This window comes from Brachycentrus maculatus, unplaced genomic scaffold (genome assembly GCF_059751285.1).
Source record: "Brachycentrus maculatus isolate JH-2025_06_01 unplaced genomic scaffold, ASM5975128v1 h1tg000529l, whole genome shotgun sequence".
Taxonomy (NCBI): Eukaryota; Metazoa; Arthropoda; class Insecta; order Trichoptera; family Brachycentridae; genus Brachycentrus; species Brachycentrus maculatus.
The window spans coordinates 345,893-364,444 of record NW_028281275.1 but is presented as its reverse complement, the minus strand read 5'-3'; the positions used below and the strand labels follow the sequence as shown (position 1 = coordinate 364,444).

The following is an 18,552-nucleotide window of genomic DNA, read 5'->3' as shown; positions in this document are numbered from 1 at the left end:
CCGTAATATATCGCTCACTATATATCAATAATATATCATACACATATATCGCTCACTCCTTTCAAGAACGTCATAAATAAAAAAAAACTTGATTTTTCAGGAGAACGTTTTTAAAGTTTAAAAATATAATACAATGTATTAAAAATAAATATCAAGCCACTTATTGAACTTTTTACTGTGCAACAGATCTTTTTAGGTAAAACCTGAAGGTTTTTTCTCCATTTGAAAAATGTTTAGTTTATTTAAAAAAATAATTAAACAATACCTTTTCTTCAAAATGCGAAAACAAAACTTTCTGTCCTGTAGCGGGTAAATATTAAGTTAAAAATATGCCTCTTTTGCTGGGATATAGTACATTTTCTGGGCATTACGAAAGCACGCACAGCTGAAAATTGACGATTTTTGATTTATGACGTTCTTGAAAGGAGTGAGCGACGTGCGCATACACATATATATGTACATTTTAAACTATAATTTGACTATGTTATGCAGAAACCATCAAACCCACAAATTGGCAAGCTGGTATTATTAGATTTGAATGTTTTCAGAATAAAAAAAAATACAGTAAAAATAAATAAAATAGCTAGGCAGAGAAGATGGAACGCCACACTCTTTATACATTCCCTCCGATTACACAGACTTTTGACACCATCAGTTTTAAGGTTCTGATGGAAATGATCGTGCCAAGTCTGTTTCCACCGTCCTCGTTCTGTTCTCCCGCTCTCATTCGCTACATATATTTTCTTGGCCATTCTCTCGTTATCTATTCGCTCCACATGTCCATACCACCTTAAAGAACTTTTCTTAAAATTTTCAATTATCCCTAGTTCAGTCTAACATTATATTCTAATACCTTCGTTTTTAATCCTGTCATTTTTCCACACATCACTCTGTTAAATGGTAGAAGCAATATTTTTTTTATTTTTTTTAAAGATTAGTATAAAGATGCATTGTTTAATGTTTAATGTGTCATATTCAAAATTTTGATTATTTTGTCAATAAGTTCACAGTCGTGTACTTCATTGGTTGAATGGTTGGGTTCAATGATTCACATCCAACCATCTTAGATGATTTCAGCGAAATTGTTTTTTCTTCTTCTAGTTCAAAGTCGAACACATCAAATCCACATGGATTTTTCTGAAAAATTTTCATATACGTAAAAAAAATGCATAAAAAATGCTGAGAGCTGTCAACCCACATGAATGTTTAAACTTTTATTTTCATGGATTTATTTGTTGTGGGTTCAAAAAAAATTGTGTTGATCTTTTGGGTTGGGTGTCTTCAGCAAATTAAAAATTTACTATTGATGAAGAAGCATTCATCAAAACGTCACATTCCAATTAATGCTTGGCTTTTTCAATTCATACGTAGACTGACGTCATAAAACAAAATGCTGTGAATAAAATACTGGTCTAAGTAAAAGTCACACAAAAATCATCAGGCATTTTACCCAGTCTGTAAAATAATACATGTTTGGATCTTGCATACAAATAAAACAGTCTCTGCTAAATAAAAGCTTTCAAAATCCAAACATAGCTTTTGTAAACTTATATGTACTGTGTCATGAGATTAATCATATATCTAAGAGTTCCGAAAATTTGATTAGAATAGTAGAATAGTGAATGTTGCACGTGTGTAACGTGATTATTTAACCAGCCTATGACAGGTTATAAACCCTGTAAATACTCAGACTTCCATATTCTTCTTCATCCATGAAAACATCTAATTTTATTTTTAATGAAACGTTGTAAAGAGTTTAAAAGGCATTACAAATAAAGCACTCCATATTTATCATATTATTTGTGACATCTCAACATAGAGAAGAAGAATTGGGAAGTCTGGGCATTTACGAGGCTTGCGGCTTGGTTTTAGTGATCACTTTGTACACACGTGTAACACTCACCAAAAAATATAAATAACTCCTACAATTGGAGATAATCTAGATTTGTGAACAAGTATTTAGACACTCTCAAAATGTTGTTCGCTCCATATTTTTTTGATTAGTTACAAACGGGAGCTTTTTGCACAGTGGTTGATTGGTTATATTCACAAATCGCTTTATTGTAACTGAGCTTCAGGAGCACTTCCATTGCAGCTGTCGTGACTTGAATGCAGTGAATGTCGGGGAGAAGAAAATGTAAGAGCGGTTTTATAATTATACGGATAATTAGAACACTTCTGGAGGAGAAGAAATGGTTTAATAGTTTTTACGTTTGTTAGCAGAACCAGGTGCGGGGTATATCTTTTAGTTATAACATGGAACTTACGAATTAGTATTGTTAAATACAATTTTACTAAATCAAATTTTTCATGCATCATATCTTATTTCCTTTTCTTCGCTTCATACTTTCGTTTGTATGTATCTAACATCCATATTTTTTTAAGTACTACATATAACAGAATCATATAATAGACCTAGGAATGTTTTTTTTTTAAAGAAAACACATAGTTGTATATTTATAGATGAAGATTTCTTTATAGGTGTAGAATAGGAGAAATAACTAGTTTTTTTGTTGTCTTATTCCTCTTTCTATTTAAAATATCTTTTATTCTTCAAGTGTTATCGTCAAAACTGATTTGATAATTTATTGTATGAAGACAATGTTATAAATTTTAAAACATTGTCTTCATACAATAAATGATCAAATCCATTTAATGTAAAGTATTGTTAAATTGAATGATTATGAAGATGCTTTTTAAAATGTCAACAAAGATGAAAAATAATATGGAAATCTGGGTATTTACAGGGCCTATAACCTCTAGTAGTAGCTTATAATTTGACCAGTTATTTTCCATATTCTTCTTCATCTATGTTGAGGTGTAAAAATGTGAAAATTGTGGAGAAACCCAGATTTGTGAACAAGGATTTAGACACAATATAAAAGTTGTGTAAATGTAATATTCATCAAATTAGCTTATGGAACATTAATTTGACAGTTTGCAAAAAAATAATTGCATAAATTCGAGTAGAATAAAATTTCAATAATGACAAAAAAATACTTTTGTAAGACTTTTTTATAATAACCTTTTGAGTGTGTCCAAATATTACCGTAAATGCCCAGACTTTCATATTCTTCTTCATCTTTGATGAGATGTCAAAAAATAATACCTTTGTATAATACCTAAGAGATTCCAGTTGAATTAACAGGCATATTATTTTCCCCTTTCCTGGGTCGCCACTGCCGACAGTATATTCTCTCACATCACCAATGCAATTAAGAAGCAATTGCACTTGCATTTCGATTAAAATATATTTTAAGTACGCATAAGTAATAAAACGCTATTACATATTTCTAATTACAGTATCTTATTAAATGAAACACCTGCGTATCGTAATTGAATCCGCTATCAACACTACCATGAACTTTGTAAGTAAAAAGAATTGAAATTAATTTACAAGAGTATTATGAAAAAGGCATTAACGATTATTTGAAATGAAAATGAATAAGTACATCGAATTTATTTTTTTATTGTTTAATTATTTAATGTTATTATTTTATATTATTTATTGGGTATATATTTAATTGGTTAATTGGTTATTTTTTTGTTCAATTACTAATAAATTCAAACGTCACTGACTGTATTAAGGTCCAATATACGCTAAATCGCAACTTAATTTTCTTTCAACGCATGTGACATTTAAAGTAATTGAATATTTTTCTTAAAACACCGTTTTTATATTGAAAAAATAAGTTTTTCTTCGAAACATATATACGGTTACAAAAAAGAGTTATCGAAAGGTAAAGAGTTTAAAAAATATAAAGAAAAATATTTAATCAAAATACATTTATTATAAAAAGAGTCATTTTCCAAAATGCAATAAAAATTGATCGCGGAAAGACGTCTTCTAGCGCGACTCACCGCATTCATAATTTGATCGTTCGAGATCGCAGCGTAGAATAAGCTTATCAATAAAATTATTCAAACTACAAATCTTTCTGTCTTGTATAGTATACCATTGGAATCCTAGATCCTCATAATCAAATATGTAACATACAATTGAAACTTCCTGCAAATTGACAAGTAACGTTTAATGCCGAGAAGAATGCTCAAGAAACTGAAGAACAAAGATAGATATCAGCATTACATTCTTCGTGATATACTCTGTCTGGGAAACTAATAAACCTAGATTGTACACACGCGAGATTAGCTACATGCTGTACAATGATGATCTGATGATCTCCACGCTTGCTAAAATTACCATGTTATGTCTACCGTCTGGAGTTATGTCAACGTCCCTAACAGCAGGATTCCTGTATGGTGTTTAATGATGACAGATCTTATGTTTTTAAAATAATTATTAAAAAACCCGCATTACTTTTTTTTTAATTTTTTAAATTTTATTTTATTGGAAGGAAGAACAACAGTTACAATATATGATACATACAGAATACAAAAAATAAAATCATAGGTACCAATTATAGTTCTTCACAACTATGCATAATAGAGGTCTATACAAAGGAAGAACATGAGACAAGGATGGGACAAGGATACTTAATTTGATCATTTCTTCGTACAAACATATTTATTTTTTAAACAGATATTGCATGCGTGTTTGAAAAGATAAAGGATTTTGTTTTCAATATTGGTCATGATTCGAAAAAGATTATTAATATCATATACATTATATTGCAAGATAATATTTTCATGTGAATCCAGATATTTACTTCGCAAGCGCTGGATTTTGATTATACTTAGCACACACACAAACATACGAGTATACGAGGTGCATACAGATGCTTTATATGACGTAATAGAGATACATATCAACATAAAACAAGGACAGTAGCGTAGTTGGGTTTACACAGAACTGCGAAACTAGTATTGCGTGTTCGGTTCTCTTCAATTTCGAAATGAATTCAGGAAAATTAAACTGAATTTGGTTTTGGTATTTTTTGGTTTTGGTTAATAGAGGCTTTGTGGGTTATTTAGTTTTGAAATGTTTTTTTTTTTTATTAAGATGGGAATATTATCAGTGCTAAAGATATGTCAGTGGCTGGTTTAAGTGATTAATTTTAACAATTTTACAAAATTCTCTCATGAACGCTGCTTCAAGCAAAATACTTTTTTAAATAATATTTTTCCATAAAAATTATCGATAAGTTAAAATTCTATGACAATTGTGATGTTATAGTAGTATTTCATATTATAATAAAATTGATTAGATATTCTGTAATACTAATTTAAGCATCAAAATATCAGTTCATCAGAGGAATGAATAATAATCATATTAAATGTCACATAAGCGATTCTCAAAGTTTGGAGTGCTGGAGCATCGCGAGGTCTCTGCAATTGCTCCGTCGTAACAAGCTGCACAGCAAATATAAAATAATACTTATTACAATCGAATACTACTAACAAAACAATCAAGATTGTTGTATTAGGTATGTGGCGACTAGATACTTGTCACTAAACCTAGCACAGTGGCGTGCTGACATTTGGTTGGTCAATTTTTTTTATTATCAAATCACCATAATGTTATCAATTTTCAGTGTAATCACATCCATGATAATTTCATGTTTTGTATTAATATGTAGCTATATTCATTTTATTATTATCAATTATTTCTAACATTTTCGTTCAATGATCATGATTCTAACCCTTATCTCCTTCTTCTAACCCTTATCTCCACCCAATGGTGCGTAGGGCACTGCATCATATTAACGCAGTGTTATCTTGATCGTTACTAAGATTAAGGTAAGTTGATCACTCCTGCTCTTCAGGGAACGTTATAGGGTAAAATCAGATAAATATTAGAGTGTAAAATCACAAATATTTATTTTGACCCCCTCCTGGGAATGGAACCCGGAACTTTTAGCACGGTAGCTAAAACACGCTAACCATTACACCCCATGGAGGTGGACGAATGATTAAATAATAAAGATGAACAGATTTGACTTCTTTTAAGCCTCCGTAAAATATTGAATTTATTTTACAACATAAGAACTGAGAGTAAGGTACAAATCTTCAAGACGTGTGAGAGACCAATCATCACTTATTAGAAACAAGAGCCGAGATAACTAGGACCAAAAATCTATTCAGAACAACTGAAATGAAGATCTTAAGATTTATCATAGGAAGGGCATTTAGAGTTATAATAAGAAACGAAGATATCAGGGCGACATACCAAACTGAAGATATCGTTCAATGAAGCAGAAACGGATGAAGTTTTTGAAGAGACTACGTGAATACAATGGACATGTATAGAATCCCGAACATCACAGCAAACGAGATACCATGGCCATCGCTTTTCTGGAACACCACCAAAGAGATGAGGAGATAGTTGGACGTCAGCATCCAAGGAGTAAATCTGAAAAAAATAGATCTAGGATCTATAAGGAGAATAAAAGAGGAAGTAAAATATTTAGTGTCAAAAGTGTCCCATCACTAAAAAGTTTAAGAGCCGTTGAGTTACGCAGTTCAGCTGAGAGTTCGCAAGGCAGTCCCAAACTTGCTCCATTGTTGGTTGGATGGAATTGCGAGAGAAATTTGTTTGCCCGTAATTGTTATTTGCCCTACACTTTATAATTGTTAAGGCGTTAGACATTGAGCGTGATTCATCGTTCGGCATTGAAAGCTGTGCAAAGAGAGCTTTGTAGTATTTTACTTAGGTATAAATAAACAAAGCAGTGTTCTTTGTAACAATAAGTCTTCTCAAAAATAAAAAATAAACCTATCATAAAATAATTCATTAAAATCATGTTTTATTATTTTTTTTGTACACGCTTGAAGCGTCCGTGAGGTAGTGTTTTACGAAAATGGCGCTATATATATTATCCAAATTCATTTTTATTATTATTTAACTTGAAAACTGGACTTATCCCTTGGGAGCGATATGTACATATTTCTGAGATGGATTAACAGAGACGATGAATCTAAGTAAGAATTAAAAGAAGAAGAACCTTTCTTACTAGGATTAATCCTATTTTTTAAAGGAGCATTACTACTTCTCTTATCCTTACCCTCATCCGCACTAAATGGTGTATAGGGCACTGCATCAAATTGATGCAATGCGAAGTTTATCGTTAATTTTATAAACACAAACTACAGAAGACGAAACCGCTAAACCTACATGGATTAAATTATCTGTACGTTGTAGCTGGTACGCCGAGTTGAAGAGACGAGCGGAGGATAGAAACAGGTGGAGACTGTTTATGAAAAAAGCAAACCAATCATCACAAAGATTGTAAGTCACGAAGAAGAACACATACTTCACATACAGACGAATGTAAATTTCAGCAAATAAGTGTCTTATTTTATTAGAGCGAAGATTTTCGTGATATCCATCTTCGTAAGTCAAGTTATACCGTATAAATAAAATGAGCATAAGGTTTTGCCGTTATGGATTCGACACGCGTGTATGTAATAAAATCTACCCGATCTTGTTACAGAGGAGAACGTGATTTAACTGCTGATAACGCGCCGATGGAACCGTAAAAGATTAATTAGGGTTTAATGTTATCAATCAAATTTGGCATTCCGAATGGAGAGAGCGAATCAAATTCTTGCTGTAATTATTGTCGTAATAAATATCTTCATAAAAATGCCACCAAAAAACTGTATATCGATGGATAAATTCATATTCATCCGAATTTAGTTCTAATATCTGAGATAAAAAGGAAAACAAATAAGATTAAAAAAAATAATAATAATCTTGGTATGAATAGCTCCTGAGTGGATTAAATTAGGTTTTTTCGGTCTTCCTCTGTTTCTATTACTCATCACACTCGCTTCATCAATTTATTTTACTATTATTTCTTCACTCATTCGATTCACATGCCCAAACCTATATTATCTATAGTGCAATGTTGTATTTTATGATTAATATAATTTTCTTAAGAAAATATCTTTGTTTCTTAAAATTTATCATCACACGTATTTCAAAGCATTGCGAATTATTTTCAAACATTTTATAATTGATTATTTAACCCTAAAATACTAAACTATCGTAAAAATTACGACGGCAAAACGTCGATTGGATCCTAGAAAAAATGTTCCACGCCCCCTGCTTCACAGTACCTTCCTAATGTACCTTTCATTTTTTTCATGATAACTTGATCTATTAAACTCAATGAATGTTACTTTTACTTATAAAATAATATTTTTATTGATTATATTATTTATTTCAGTTGCATTTCTATGCTGTATTTTTTACGAATTCTAAGTAACAACGTCACTCGTAGGGTGGTTTAGTAATCCAGGGTTAAAATAACAGCCATATATTTTGCATATGCTGAAGTTTTTTTCAAAATTTACTTTTAATGTTTCGCTTCCGTACAACAGAATAAGCAATAAAAACATGGATGGTAATATGAGAAAATAAGGTATCCCGCAGTTATATTCGTAGAATTCAGTCTATCTAATTTGTAAAGGGATTAATTCAGCCACAATACCGAAAGGGTACTTGCATTATATAACTCACAAATCATTTCTCGCCATTTGGTCTACCTCTTTTATTTAGGGTAGGCGAAAAGCTTGGAGAGTTTATTACAGTAATGTTTATGAATTCTGGAGTATGAGTATGTTTGCCTGGAGCGATTTACATGATACAGTTGCCAAGTCAAGGAGAAGTAATGGAGGAAGTTTTGAACAACATGCATTCTCAAATAATCTTACATTGTTACGAGAAATTGAGAAATTCAAATAATTTAATTTTTTTAAATTAATTTTAATTTTTTATTTTTTATTTATTTTATTTGGGTTAACAACATATGTAAAACGAAACATTAAAAGAATATATAATAAACAATCCAATTAAAGTTTACCACAGAAACTTAAAGATAGTTCAAAATATTTTAATTGAGGGTTGTTTTTTGATAACATTTTCCAATGTTTTTGCAAACAACAGACGTTTGATAAAAATAACAATTTAAAGCTTCTAACATATGATTGATTACATTAGATAACACTGCTTTTTCATATAAATGATATCGGCTTTTTTAGATACAAGAATAATATTGTAAGCATTTGTTTTTATTGCAATCATATACATTGTATAAACATTCCATTTCCAATTAGTTTAAGTATTTTTTTCTTAATATCATAAAAGAAACATATTAAAAAAAAACGCATTGATTAAATATTTTCACCATCGTAACAAAGTTTTTCACAACAATAAAGAAATCACAAATAATAAATTAAATAGTTTTTATGATTAATATTTTTTTTCTTCAAAAATACGAGTTTGAAATCAAAATTTGCCTAACAAATGTATTTTTTTATAACTGTATTATGTATCTACCAGTGCCGTGCATAGAGTTTTTAATCAGTTCATGTGTAAAAAACAATATATGTTTTGTCACGGAACCGAGAAAACTAGAATTTCATAATTTTTTTTTATTAAGTATAAAGCAAAATTCCTTAAATCTCACAATTTTTCATATTTTATCCACTAAAAAAGGGTAGGCACTGCTCATGTGCCTATATAGAACGAACGGCCCTGTTAAGTATGTATTGAAAACTCCATGGAGGGAGAAATGCGCAATTTTCCCATCTTATTAAAAAGTTAGTAATAATATACAAAATTAAAGTTATTACGTACAATACTCCAACACTAAAAAAATGAAAGAGAATAAAAAATTTACTAACAATTAACGGACCCGAAGAAGTTGAGTATAAAATAAATGTTTATTTTTATTTATCCTGGCGTATTTTATTCGTCTGAAATTCTTAGATCCATGGAGTTTTCACAGCATGTAATGTTAGCTTTTATTACATGCGTTCGCTTAAAGAAAAATAAAGTATAAAACTTGTTGGAGCTTTACATAATATACGTACGTAGACAATAAGGAAAAACAACTATTTACTTTATTTATTCAAAGAAGGATGTAACATAGGATACTCTACTACTACTACTACTACTACTACCATCACGCCGTTTCCCCGCAAGACTAGACAGAGAGGATGGAACGCCACACTCTTCTGTCCTGACACACACTCCTAGCTTTCTTCACACCCATACATCTAGTCATACATACCCTCTGTAATGCAGTCTTTGACACCACCAGATTTAAGGTTCTGTTTGATTTGATCGTTTCAAGTTATTTTCGAACATATATTTATTCAACTCAACTACTATAGGATACTCCATATAGGAAATATGGATACACTTATAAATAACTACCTATGTCCGTACTTAGATGTCGGAAAATATACATAAAATAGTTTATTTTCTATCTATGCTAAAAAAAAAGCATTTCAATAATGAACAATAAAATATTTATAATTAAAATGAAACTTTATTTTAAAATCACCGTAAATATTTTATGATAACTTAATTATAATATCTACCGGTTTCGAAGCTAACCGCTTCTCTATCAAGACTGATAAGTCTTGATAAAGGAGCGGTTAGCTTCGAAACCGGTAGACATTATAATTAAGTTATAATAAAATATTTATGGTGATTTTAAAACGAAGTTACATTTTAATTGTAAAATGTAAAATCACAAAGTTAGTGCTTCAAATTCAAATTATGATAAAATATTTATTTTTTCTTGGAAGAAAAAGTTTATTTTTTAACTTACAATATTATAGTCCAGCAAATCTCCCCATTATATTTTGCTTAATCTAACAAGCTATCGTCGAAGTCATACCGCACCGTGTGCTCTAGAATCATACATAAAATAAACCGGATATGCTTCTAGCATTATCGTGGTAAAAATTAACATACGAAAATTTACACTATTATTTTATTTCAATTAATCTAAAATACTGCAGAGAAATTTAAATAAAACAAAAATGTGACGGTCTAGCTCACATTTAATATTTCAATGTTAAAAATAATATGTTCATAATGATTTATTTTTATATAATTTATATTTCAAGCACTAACTTTATGATTTTCTATTTTATTATTAAAATGTAACTTTGACTTTTTTATAAATCAATATAAATATTTTATTATAACTTAATTATAATGTCTGCCGGCTTTGAAGCTAACCGCTTCTTTATCAAGACTGATTAATACGTATTTTTTGGTATTAATCAGTCTTGATAAAGTAGCGGTTATCTTCGGAACCGGTAGACATTATAATTAAGTTATAATAAAATATTTATAGTGATTTTAAAACAAAGGTACATTTTAATAATATGATTTATTTTTAGTTATGTTCGAATTGATTTTGGTTTGCCTATATTTTATTTTTTATTTTTTAGTTTTGTTTTAAGTAGGTAGGTACTCGTTTTAATTGATATAATAACTAATGAACTGAGTAAAAAACACACACTTGAAGGCATATGTTATACATGGGTATGCAATATATGATAAAAATACGAGAAAAAACAATTTTAAAAAAGGAAACAGTAAAAAAAAATATGAAATGATTATACAAAAAATATGTCAAAAATATAAGGTGAAATAACTTATAAACATCGTATTTACGTCTTTACGACGATTCAGGTCATTTACATTTTAATAGTTATGATTTCATTGATTCACAAAGAACCACGTATTATTAAGGGTGAGGTCACATTTCTTAGTCAAACAAAGTGACGTCATAATTAATAGCCCTTGTATGATTTTCCACGCGTAAATAATGAGTGAGACTTGCAAGTACCTGTCGTGGAATGGGGGTGAATATTGGAGCATATTTGAAAAACAATTACTCCTACCCTTATTAACACAGAAGATTGATCAATTTACTACTGAATTGGTGTTGTCATTGTATTTCGAGAGAGATATAAATGTTTCATAAAAAAAATACTAATATTTGTAAGAAGAAGGGTGTATATTTAATGTGGATTTGATTTATTTCATGTCAAAAACATACGTTACAAGTACTTTGAAATACAACGCAATGTTCATTACATTAGATGAATTTATGGAATAAGTAGAAATAATATATAAATGGGAGATTCTACGATATTTTATTGTTTTCGATATTCATAATTTCTGGTACAAATTTTGTACTTTTAAAGTTTAGCATAAAACTTTTGAAATAGCTTTGTTAAAAAATTGCCGTCATATAATATTTTATGTTATTTCTTTTGATTACATAATTATTTTGTCGACTGGTTTCAAATAAAACAGCTTTATTCAGTTTACATCGAAATAAATCTACTTTACAATTAAGTGACAATAAGATTTATAAATGCACTCATAACTAAGTTTATAAAGAGACCACTTTATCCAGTCAGTGCCAGGTCGTAAGCAAGCTCCGGGATGCTTAGACTTCAACCTGTTCTTCGAATTAAAAGAAAAAAGGCTTCGTCTCTGTTGAGATACGATTGTAATATTTGGCTTTTGAGTAACTGAAAAAACGATGTTAACATATAAAAAAATATGTGGATGGATTTTAGAGAATATTTCCTTTGCAATAGAGTTCATCTTTTGATGTGTATTATTCATACATATATTTAATACGTATCCGCCTCCGTAGTGTAATGGTCAGTACGCTGGGCTACTGTGCTCAGGTCCCAGGTTCGATCCCAGGGGGGGGTCAAATAATAGAAGTGATTGATTCACTCTAATATTTATTCAATATTACCCTTGACTGGTACTTGGAAGTACATAAAGCGGAGGGCTGATCTCCGCTTTATGTGCTTCAGACCTTTCCTTTATATGTTAACGATCAAGATAATAGTGCGTGCATATGATGCAGTGCCCTATGCACTATCGAGTGCGGATAAGGGTTTGAAAAAGAAGGATAATTTCTATAATTAATAATTAAAAGAAGAAGTTTCTTTCAACAAAAAATCATAGGTAGGTTATCAATTACATACGTTATAAACGAGTCTGAAATTATAGGTTGATTTAAGTGCTCATATTGCTATTTAATTTATGGTACTTAGCGCGGCTCGTGAGCTCAGTTACCAGACTCAAATATTTCCCATTGTTCCTCATGAAGGCGATATTTATCCTGGCCGCAATGAACAAATAATTGCTTAATAACTAACCAGGAGGAGAGATTAAGATATAAACAAACAAATGCCAAATTGGCGTAACAGCCTAACTCGCTGGTTACACAAGGCCTTATGTGAAGCATAACACTCGTCAGTTAGGCCGTTTTGAAATTGGATAAAATATAGAAACGGACGTTTTGTCCTTTGCACTTATTTTAAATTTTTATTATTTATTATTTTAAGACTTGTTAGCGTGCAATGAAGTTATCATACTAACTAATAAATTACTCAAACGGTAAATGTTTTTTGTTTGTTTTATTTTTTCCACCCGATTTGATCTGTTGTAAGTCGTGAGATTCAAGTAGCATTCTAAAATATGCAGTATATATCTCGTTTCGTTTTACAAGATCGTTGAATTGTCAAATTCCACGATTGCCTTCGAATTCTGTACTAATTAGTCAACACACAAATTACAAATTTATCCATTTTTTCATATATACCCGTCGATTATTCCGATTCCTGAACACTTTAAGTATTTAAAACACTTGAACATGCTAAGTTTTCATCAGTATTCTTTAGCTTTTATTTCCTTTGTCGAATAAATTCAAAATACTCAAAATAAAGCCTTAATAGTACTAAAAAAAAGTAAGTAAAATATAATTATAAATTGAATATTTTAAACCATAGAATGCCCAAATATTTTATGAAAAAGGTACTTTGAAATGAAAAAAAAATCATAAGCATGTAACTAGAAATTAGATAAAATAAGACTGCAATCAAAAAAATATAACAGAATTGCAAAATTGCATTATGTATAAAGGTTTAAAAATGTATGATGAGACGCCTGAATGTATGAAGAATGAAAAGAGTTTAAATGAATTTAAAAAGAAATGTTATACTTACTGTAAGAAGATTTACATATGATGTAAAATTATGTATTTATATTATAATAGTTTGTATTCTAAATGTAATATAAACAAACGTATTTTTTTTTACTGTTCCTGATTTCAACTCAACAGAAATGATCAAATCCATTAATTTCACGCATAATCTCTTAGTTTGAAATATACTTCAAGTTAATATTATAAAATTAATATCACATAGTACAAAAATATGTAATATTATTTACGTCTGCGCTGGGAATCGAGCCAAAGTCCCAGAACCTCTTAATTCTTCGCTAGAATGGCGAAAAAATGTTGTAATTTTTCTGTAAAATAGAAGGAATGAAAATGGTTCACTGTATATACGATGACGTATAAAAATGTACGTGGATTTATCTGTTTATTGACATACCATTTGGTATAAAAAGACGATGATAAATTGCAATTGAAAGAAACGGAGGATTTGTGTGCCATTCTCAGGGACGCTTTTAAAATATTGACAACGTGAGATAGAATTTGGGAGTAAGGAATGAGATTGTGGGTGAATGTAGGGGAAGGAGATAAAATAAATGACTTGATGACAAGAAAATGCTTCTAGGATTCGTACTAAGTTTAATACTAAAATGCGCGATATACTGAGAATTGAGGCCGTTTAAATTATTGGTATCCGGGAGGAAGCTCTTAGTACAAAAAAATATACATTATAGTACTCACACATACCTACACTACAAACTCGGTAAATTCAACGAAAAATAATGCATACTGAATATATTTTGTGTGTTTTTCTATTAACATTATGTAATATAAACAGATGTAAGTTAACATTTTGACATCTCAATCTAGGTGAACAAGATTATGGAAGTTTGGGTATATAAAGAGCTTATGACTTGTCATGGGATGGTTAAGTGAACACTTTACGCAAGTGCAACGTTCACTAATGACCACTAATGTCTGAAAGTGAAGCATGGAGTTGGCAAAAGAAGGATACATGTTGACTGAATGCAGTCGAAATGTGGTATTTTTCTGCTTCAATCAAATAATGTGCCTCAAAAGAATGTATAATATGTATAGACGTTTGAATGGTGAAATAGGGAAAGAATGCAAGGCATAAGCATTATCGATTAAAAAAACGTAAATTAACATAATTTAGACGTGTGGAAAGAATTGAGTGCGTCAAGCTATCGATTATGGGTAGAATTGTGAATATTTAACCTGTCATTCGTTAGTTTAAGTGATTTAATTATTTATTTATTGATTCGGCATTCATCTTGTGGAATGACATGCTGATAATAAAAAAAACACTTTTATTTTGCCACTTATTGTTTTTGTAATCACCTGTCGATGAAAACAACTGTAGTTTTCGAAACTAGTCGTGTGTAATAAAATAAACTCAAAAAGTGGTGTACCAGAAATATGTAATTTGTAAAATGATCTTATTAATCACTGTGCTGCGTAAAATGAACACTTACATTATCCATAACAGGTCGTAAACCCTGTAAATGCATAAATTGACTTCCACTCATTTTCTATGTTGAGATGTGAATAAAAAATCTTGATCAACCGTTACGCATGTTCTGGTACCTTAATGTCAATAAGATTAAGCTTTAATTGGTAATTATTAAAAGTTTAATTTTTTATGAATGCATTTTAAGTACATGTCAGAACTCGGCTCTTAGTACTTGTTTGTTCTGCAACCTCTAGTGCATGTTGTCCTCAGGTCGACAAAAATCACATGTGATCAAAAATTTGTATAGTTGTATGTGTGTGAATAGTGCTATGGTGGTGACGTGTAGTATTGTTTTCATGCTGTTGTAGTTGCTGTCCTGACGAAGAGGCGGGTACGTCTCGAAACCGGTAGACAAAAAAATCTCGGAGAGTGGTTATATTATATACTTATGTTACTTACATTTTTGTATAAAAATATCAAAGTATTTTTTGATAATTCTTAGCGTCAACGGGCTTCACTATGAGTAGTATTATTGTCAATCGTTACCTGTGGAACATTCAAGGGATAAGTACAATACTATATGGCATCGCGTGCTGAAATGATTTCAGCTTCTGATTTGATTATCGGTTCGTGACTTAAACTCAAGTATTGACTACTTATTTAAAAATGTATTTAGTTGGAAGTCCCATGACAAGGAATCACGATGAATGGCAGCAGTGAGGGATCTATGTAGTCGATATCACAATATCATGCAATGGGTAGGTATATTTTTTTATTTTTATATATTTTATTTTATTTATTCAGTAAGCTTATATTACACTTAAAATACAACATATATACATATATATATATATATATATATATATATATATATATATATATATATATATATATATATATATATATATATATATATATATATATATATATATATATATATATATATATATATATATATATATATATATATATATATTTACCCCCCCCTGGGAATCGAACCCGGGACCTCTAGAACGGTAGGTAGCCGAGCGTGCTGATCATTACACTACGGAGGCGGACACAAAATATAGCTGACTAAAAATTGGACCCACCGCTTAGTCAAGCAGAAATAAAAATGATTATTAAATCGTGTTCATGGGTTTCATAACATTATAATTCGAGGGGTATTATCGTAATTTAAAAAAGGTGTTTCGCCCGCTTAACTCTACCGTGTCGAGGTAAATAATTGAGTCAATAAATCAACATTTATCATCCGCCGCTCGCTCAAACTTCGTGTCAGTCTCAGTGACATTTGCAAACCGACATGATCGATGGGCTGCTTTTAACGAATATTTAATCGGAAGCTATTGAATACATAAGTGCGTACTTGGCCACCGACATGTTTACACTCCCCACACACGATTTTATTTCATTTGTCTCGTATCCGATAATTTATATCGAAAAGTGCTACCGAAATAAATCACTACAAAAGATATTTCAACAGATTAAGATAACATTCATCCTTTTATCCTAAGCATCTTTCGACGTAACGGCGTGAATGATTTCCCCTACGCGAATGCCATTCCTTTATTGAGACCAGTCCTGAAGTATCCCCTCGCTAGTCCAATATTTACCTGGTCTCATTCTTATGCCCGAATAAAAATGAATAATACTTTTACGATTCATTGTCGTTTCCACCCCACTTACACACCTTTTAAACTGTTTAAAAACATTGTACAATACGGTAAAATACCCCAATACATCGCGGTGTTATAAATAAAGCCGCGCTGACAATGAAAAGTACACAGTGCATTTTTTTCAGCCGACCCTCCGAGTGAAGAGACACACAGGGGATAACTTTCTTACCCCAAGTTTTGAATCACGAGCTCCGGCGGAAACGGCCGATGCGTGGCGGACTCCACCAAAGTTGTGGCACGTTGTTTCCACAATCAAAACCAGTCGAGTTTTGGCCGCCGTTGTTGTAGGGTGTCGGTCGTTCTCCGGACGGAAGTCGCCGAAATCGTCAAATCGTAATTTTGTAACGAAGATTTCCGTATACCTGTCAAACGGGCCGTTCATTTTGACTTAATTAAAAGAAACGTGTTGTTTTATTTATGAGGTGACAACAATTATTGTTGACATAAAGTTTGTTTTGTTTACATTTTTTTCTGTCTTTTTTTATTGTTGCGAAAAAACAAAGTGATTAGTGTCACCCCAATAAACCTACCCTCGGATGAAAAGGCTCTCGGTGATTGATGAAGTCTCGTATCGGACCCCTTTACAAATGATAGGAATGTGACGTGTTTCTCAAAGGAATCATCTAACGTCGCAATCGCGCCGTAATCAGTTCGTTGACTGGGGAAATTGAGATTATTAAATAATTTTTAATACTTTTATTTCGCGGTGCGTTCTTATAAAATAATGAGATAAAATGAATCTGATACGAGCGATGTTCGTCAGGTTTCTGGGAGATAAAACAAATATCCTGGAGCGGAAAGGAGTGTGGTTATCCTAGTGCAGTTTCCGGGAACATTGCAGTGTTGTGTTAGAGGATTCTCATTCCGCGGTAAAGTGCTCATTAAAATCCATCTAGGGGAGGTTCGCTTCGATGTATAGCCGCGGGGTGCGTGAGCCATAGCCCAAGCCCTGGGGGACCATCGGCAATTAAATTGGGTTAAGACAGTAGAAGAAGGGAATCCGCCGAACCGAGAAATGGATCCCAATTCGCCGGCGGCCAGTCCGCCAGGAAAGAAACCTAGTAAATTGAACCACAAAGACACAATTACCAGCAAAATGCAAGCTCTTACCTTCGGCTCCAACTGCGATTCTCCAGGCAAGAGCAAAACTCAGTCCAATCTCTTGCTGTGCGGGCTTTGTTTCTTCAGCATCGCCGTCAGTGTCTTCTCCGCGTATCGGGGCAGCCTTCTGGAGACGAGGGTGTCCGACTTGGAGACCAGGTTCTCCCTGCTGCAGGGGTCCGCATCCGAGCCCAGCGAGGCTCTGCTGCTGCGGCTGCGGAGGGAAGTGGAGGGGAAGCTGCAGCACCGGATGACCAGGGAGGCTGTCTCCACGGGCAGGAGGCTGCTGGCGGCGGAGCTGGAGTCGAGCCAGCCGGGAGGCGGGCTGGTCTCCCTGCTGAGGAAGATCAGAGATGTGCCGGATTGCAACTGTCCCGCAGGTACAATCAAATCGCTATCCTGAATAGAAAACTTCGTAATGTTGATTTATACTCGATAGATGACTTACAGAACGCTATTAAAATAAGCAAAAAAAATCTATTTACTACTAAGTTATATTTACAATACAGCGGAATAAAATAAGATATTTATGAAATTTAATTTAATATATTAAAATTAACAAATTTAAAAAATTAAGATTTTTTTCATAAATTGATTCGCCTCCGTA

At 31.8% G+C, this 18,552-nt stretch overlaps 1 protein-coding gene across 1 annotated transcript; it reads left to right on the top strand.

Annotated features, from left to right (window-relative positions):
- The first annotated feature begins 17,110 nt into the window (after positions 1 to 17,110).
- LOC148301679 (uncharacterized) lies at positions 17,111 to 18,348 on the top strand. Its single transcript, XM_088272863.1, has one exon. It carries the CDS (start codon positions 17,860 to 17,862, stop codon positions 18,346 to 18,348), a length of 489 nt encoding a protein of 162 aa, XP_088128989.1. The 5' UTR covers positions 17,111 to 17,859.
- The last annotated feature ends 204 nt before the right edge of the window (positions 18,349 to 18,552 follow it).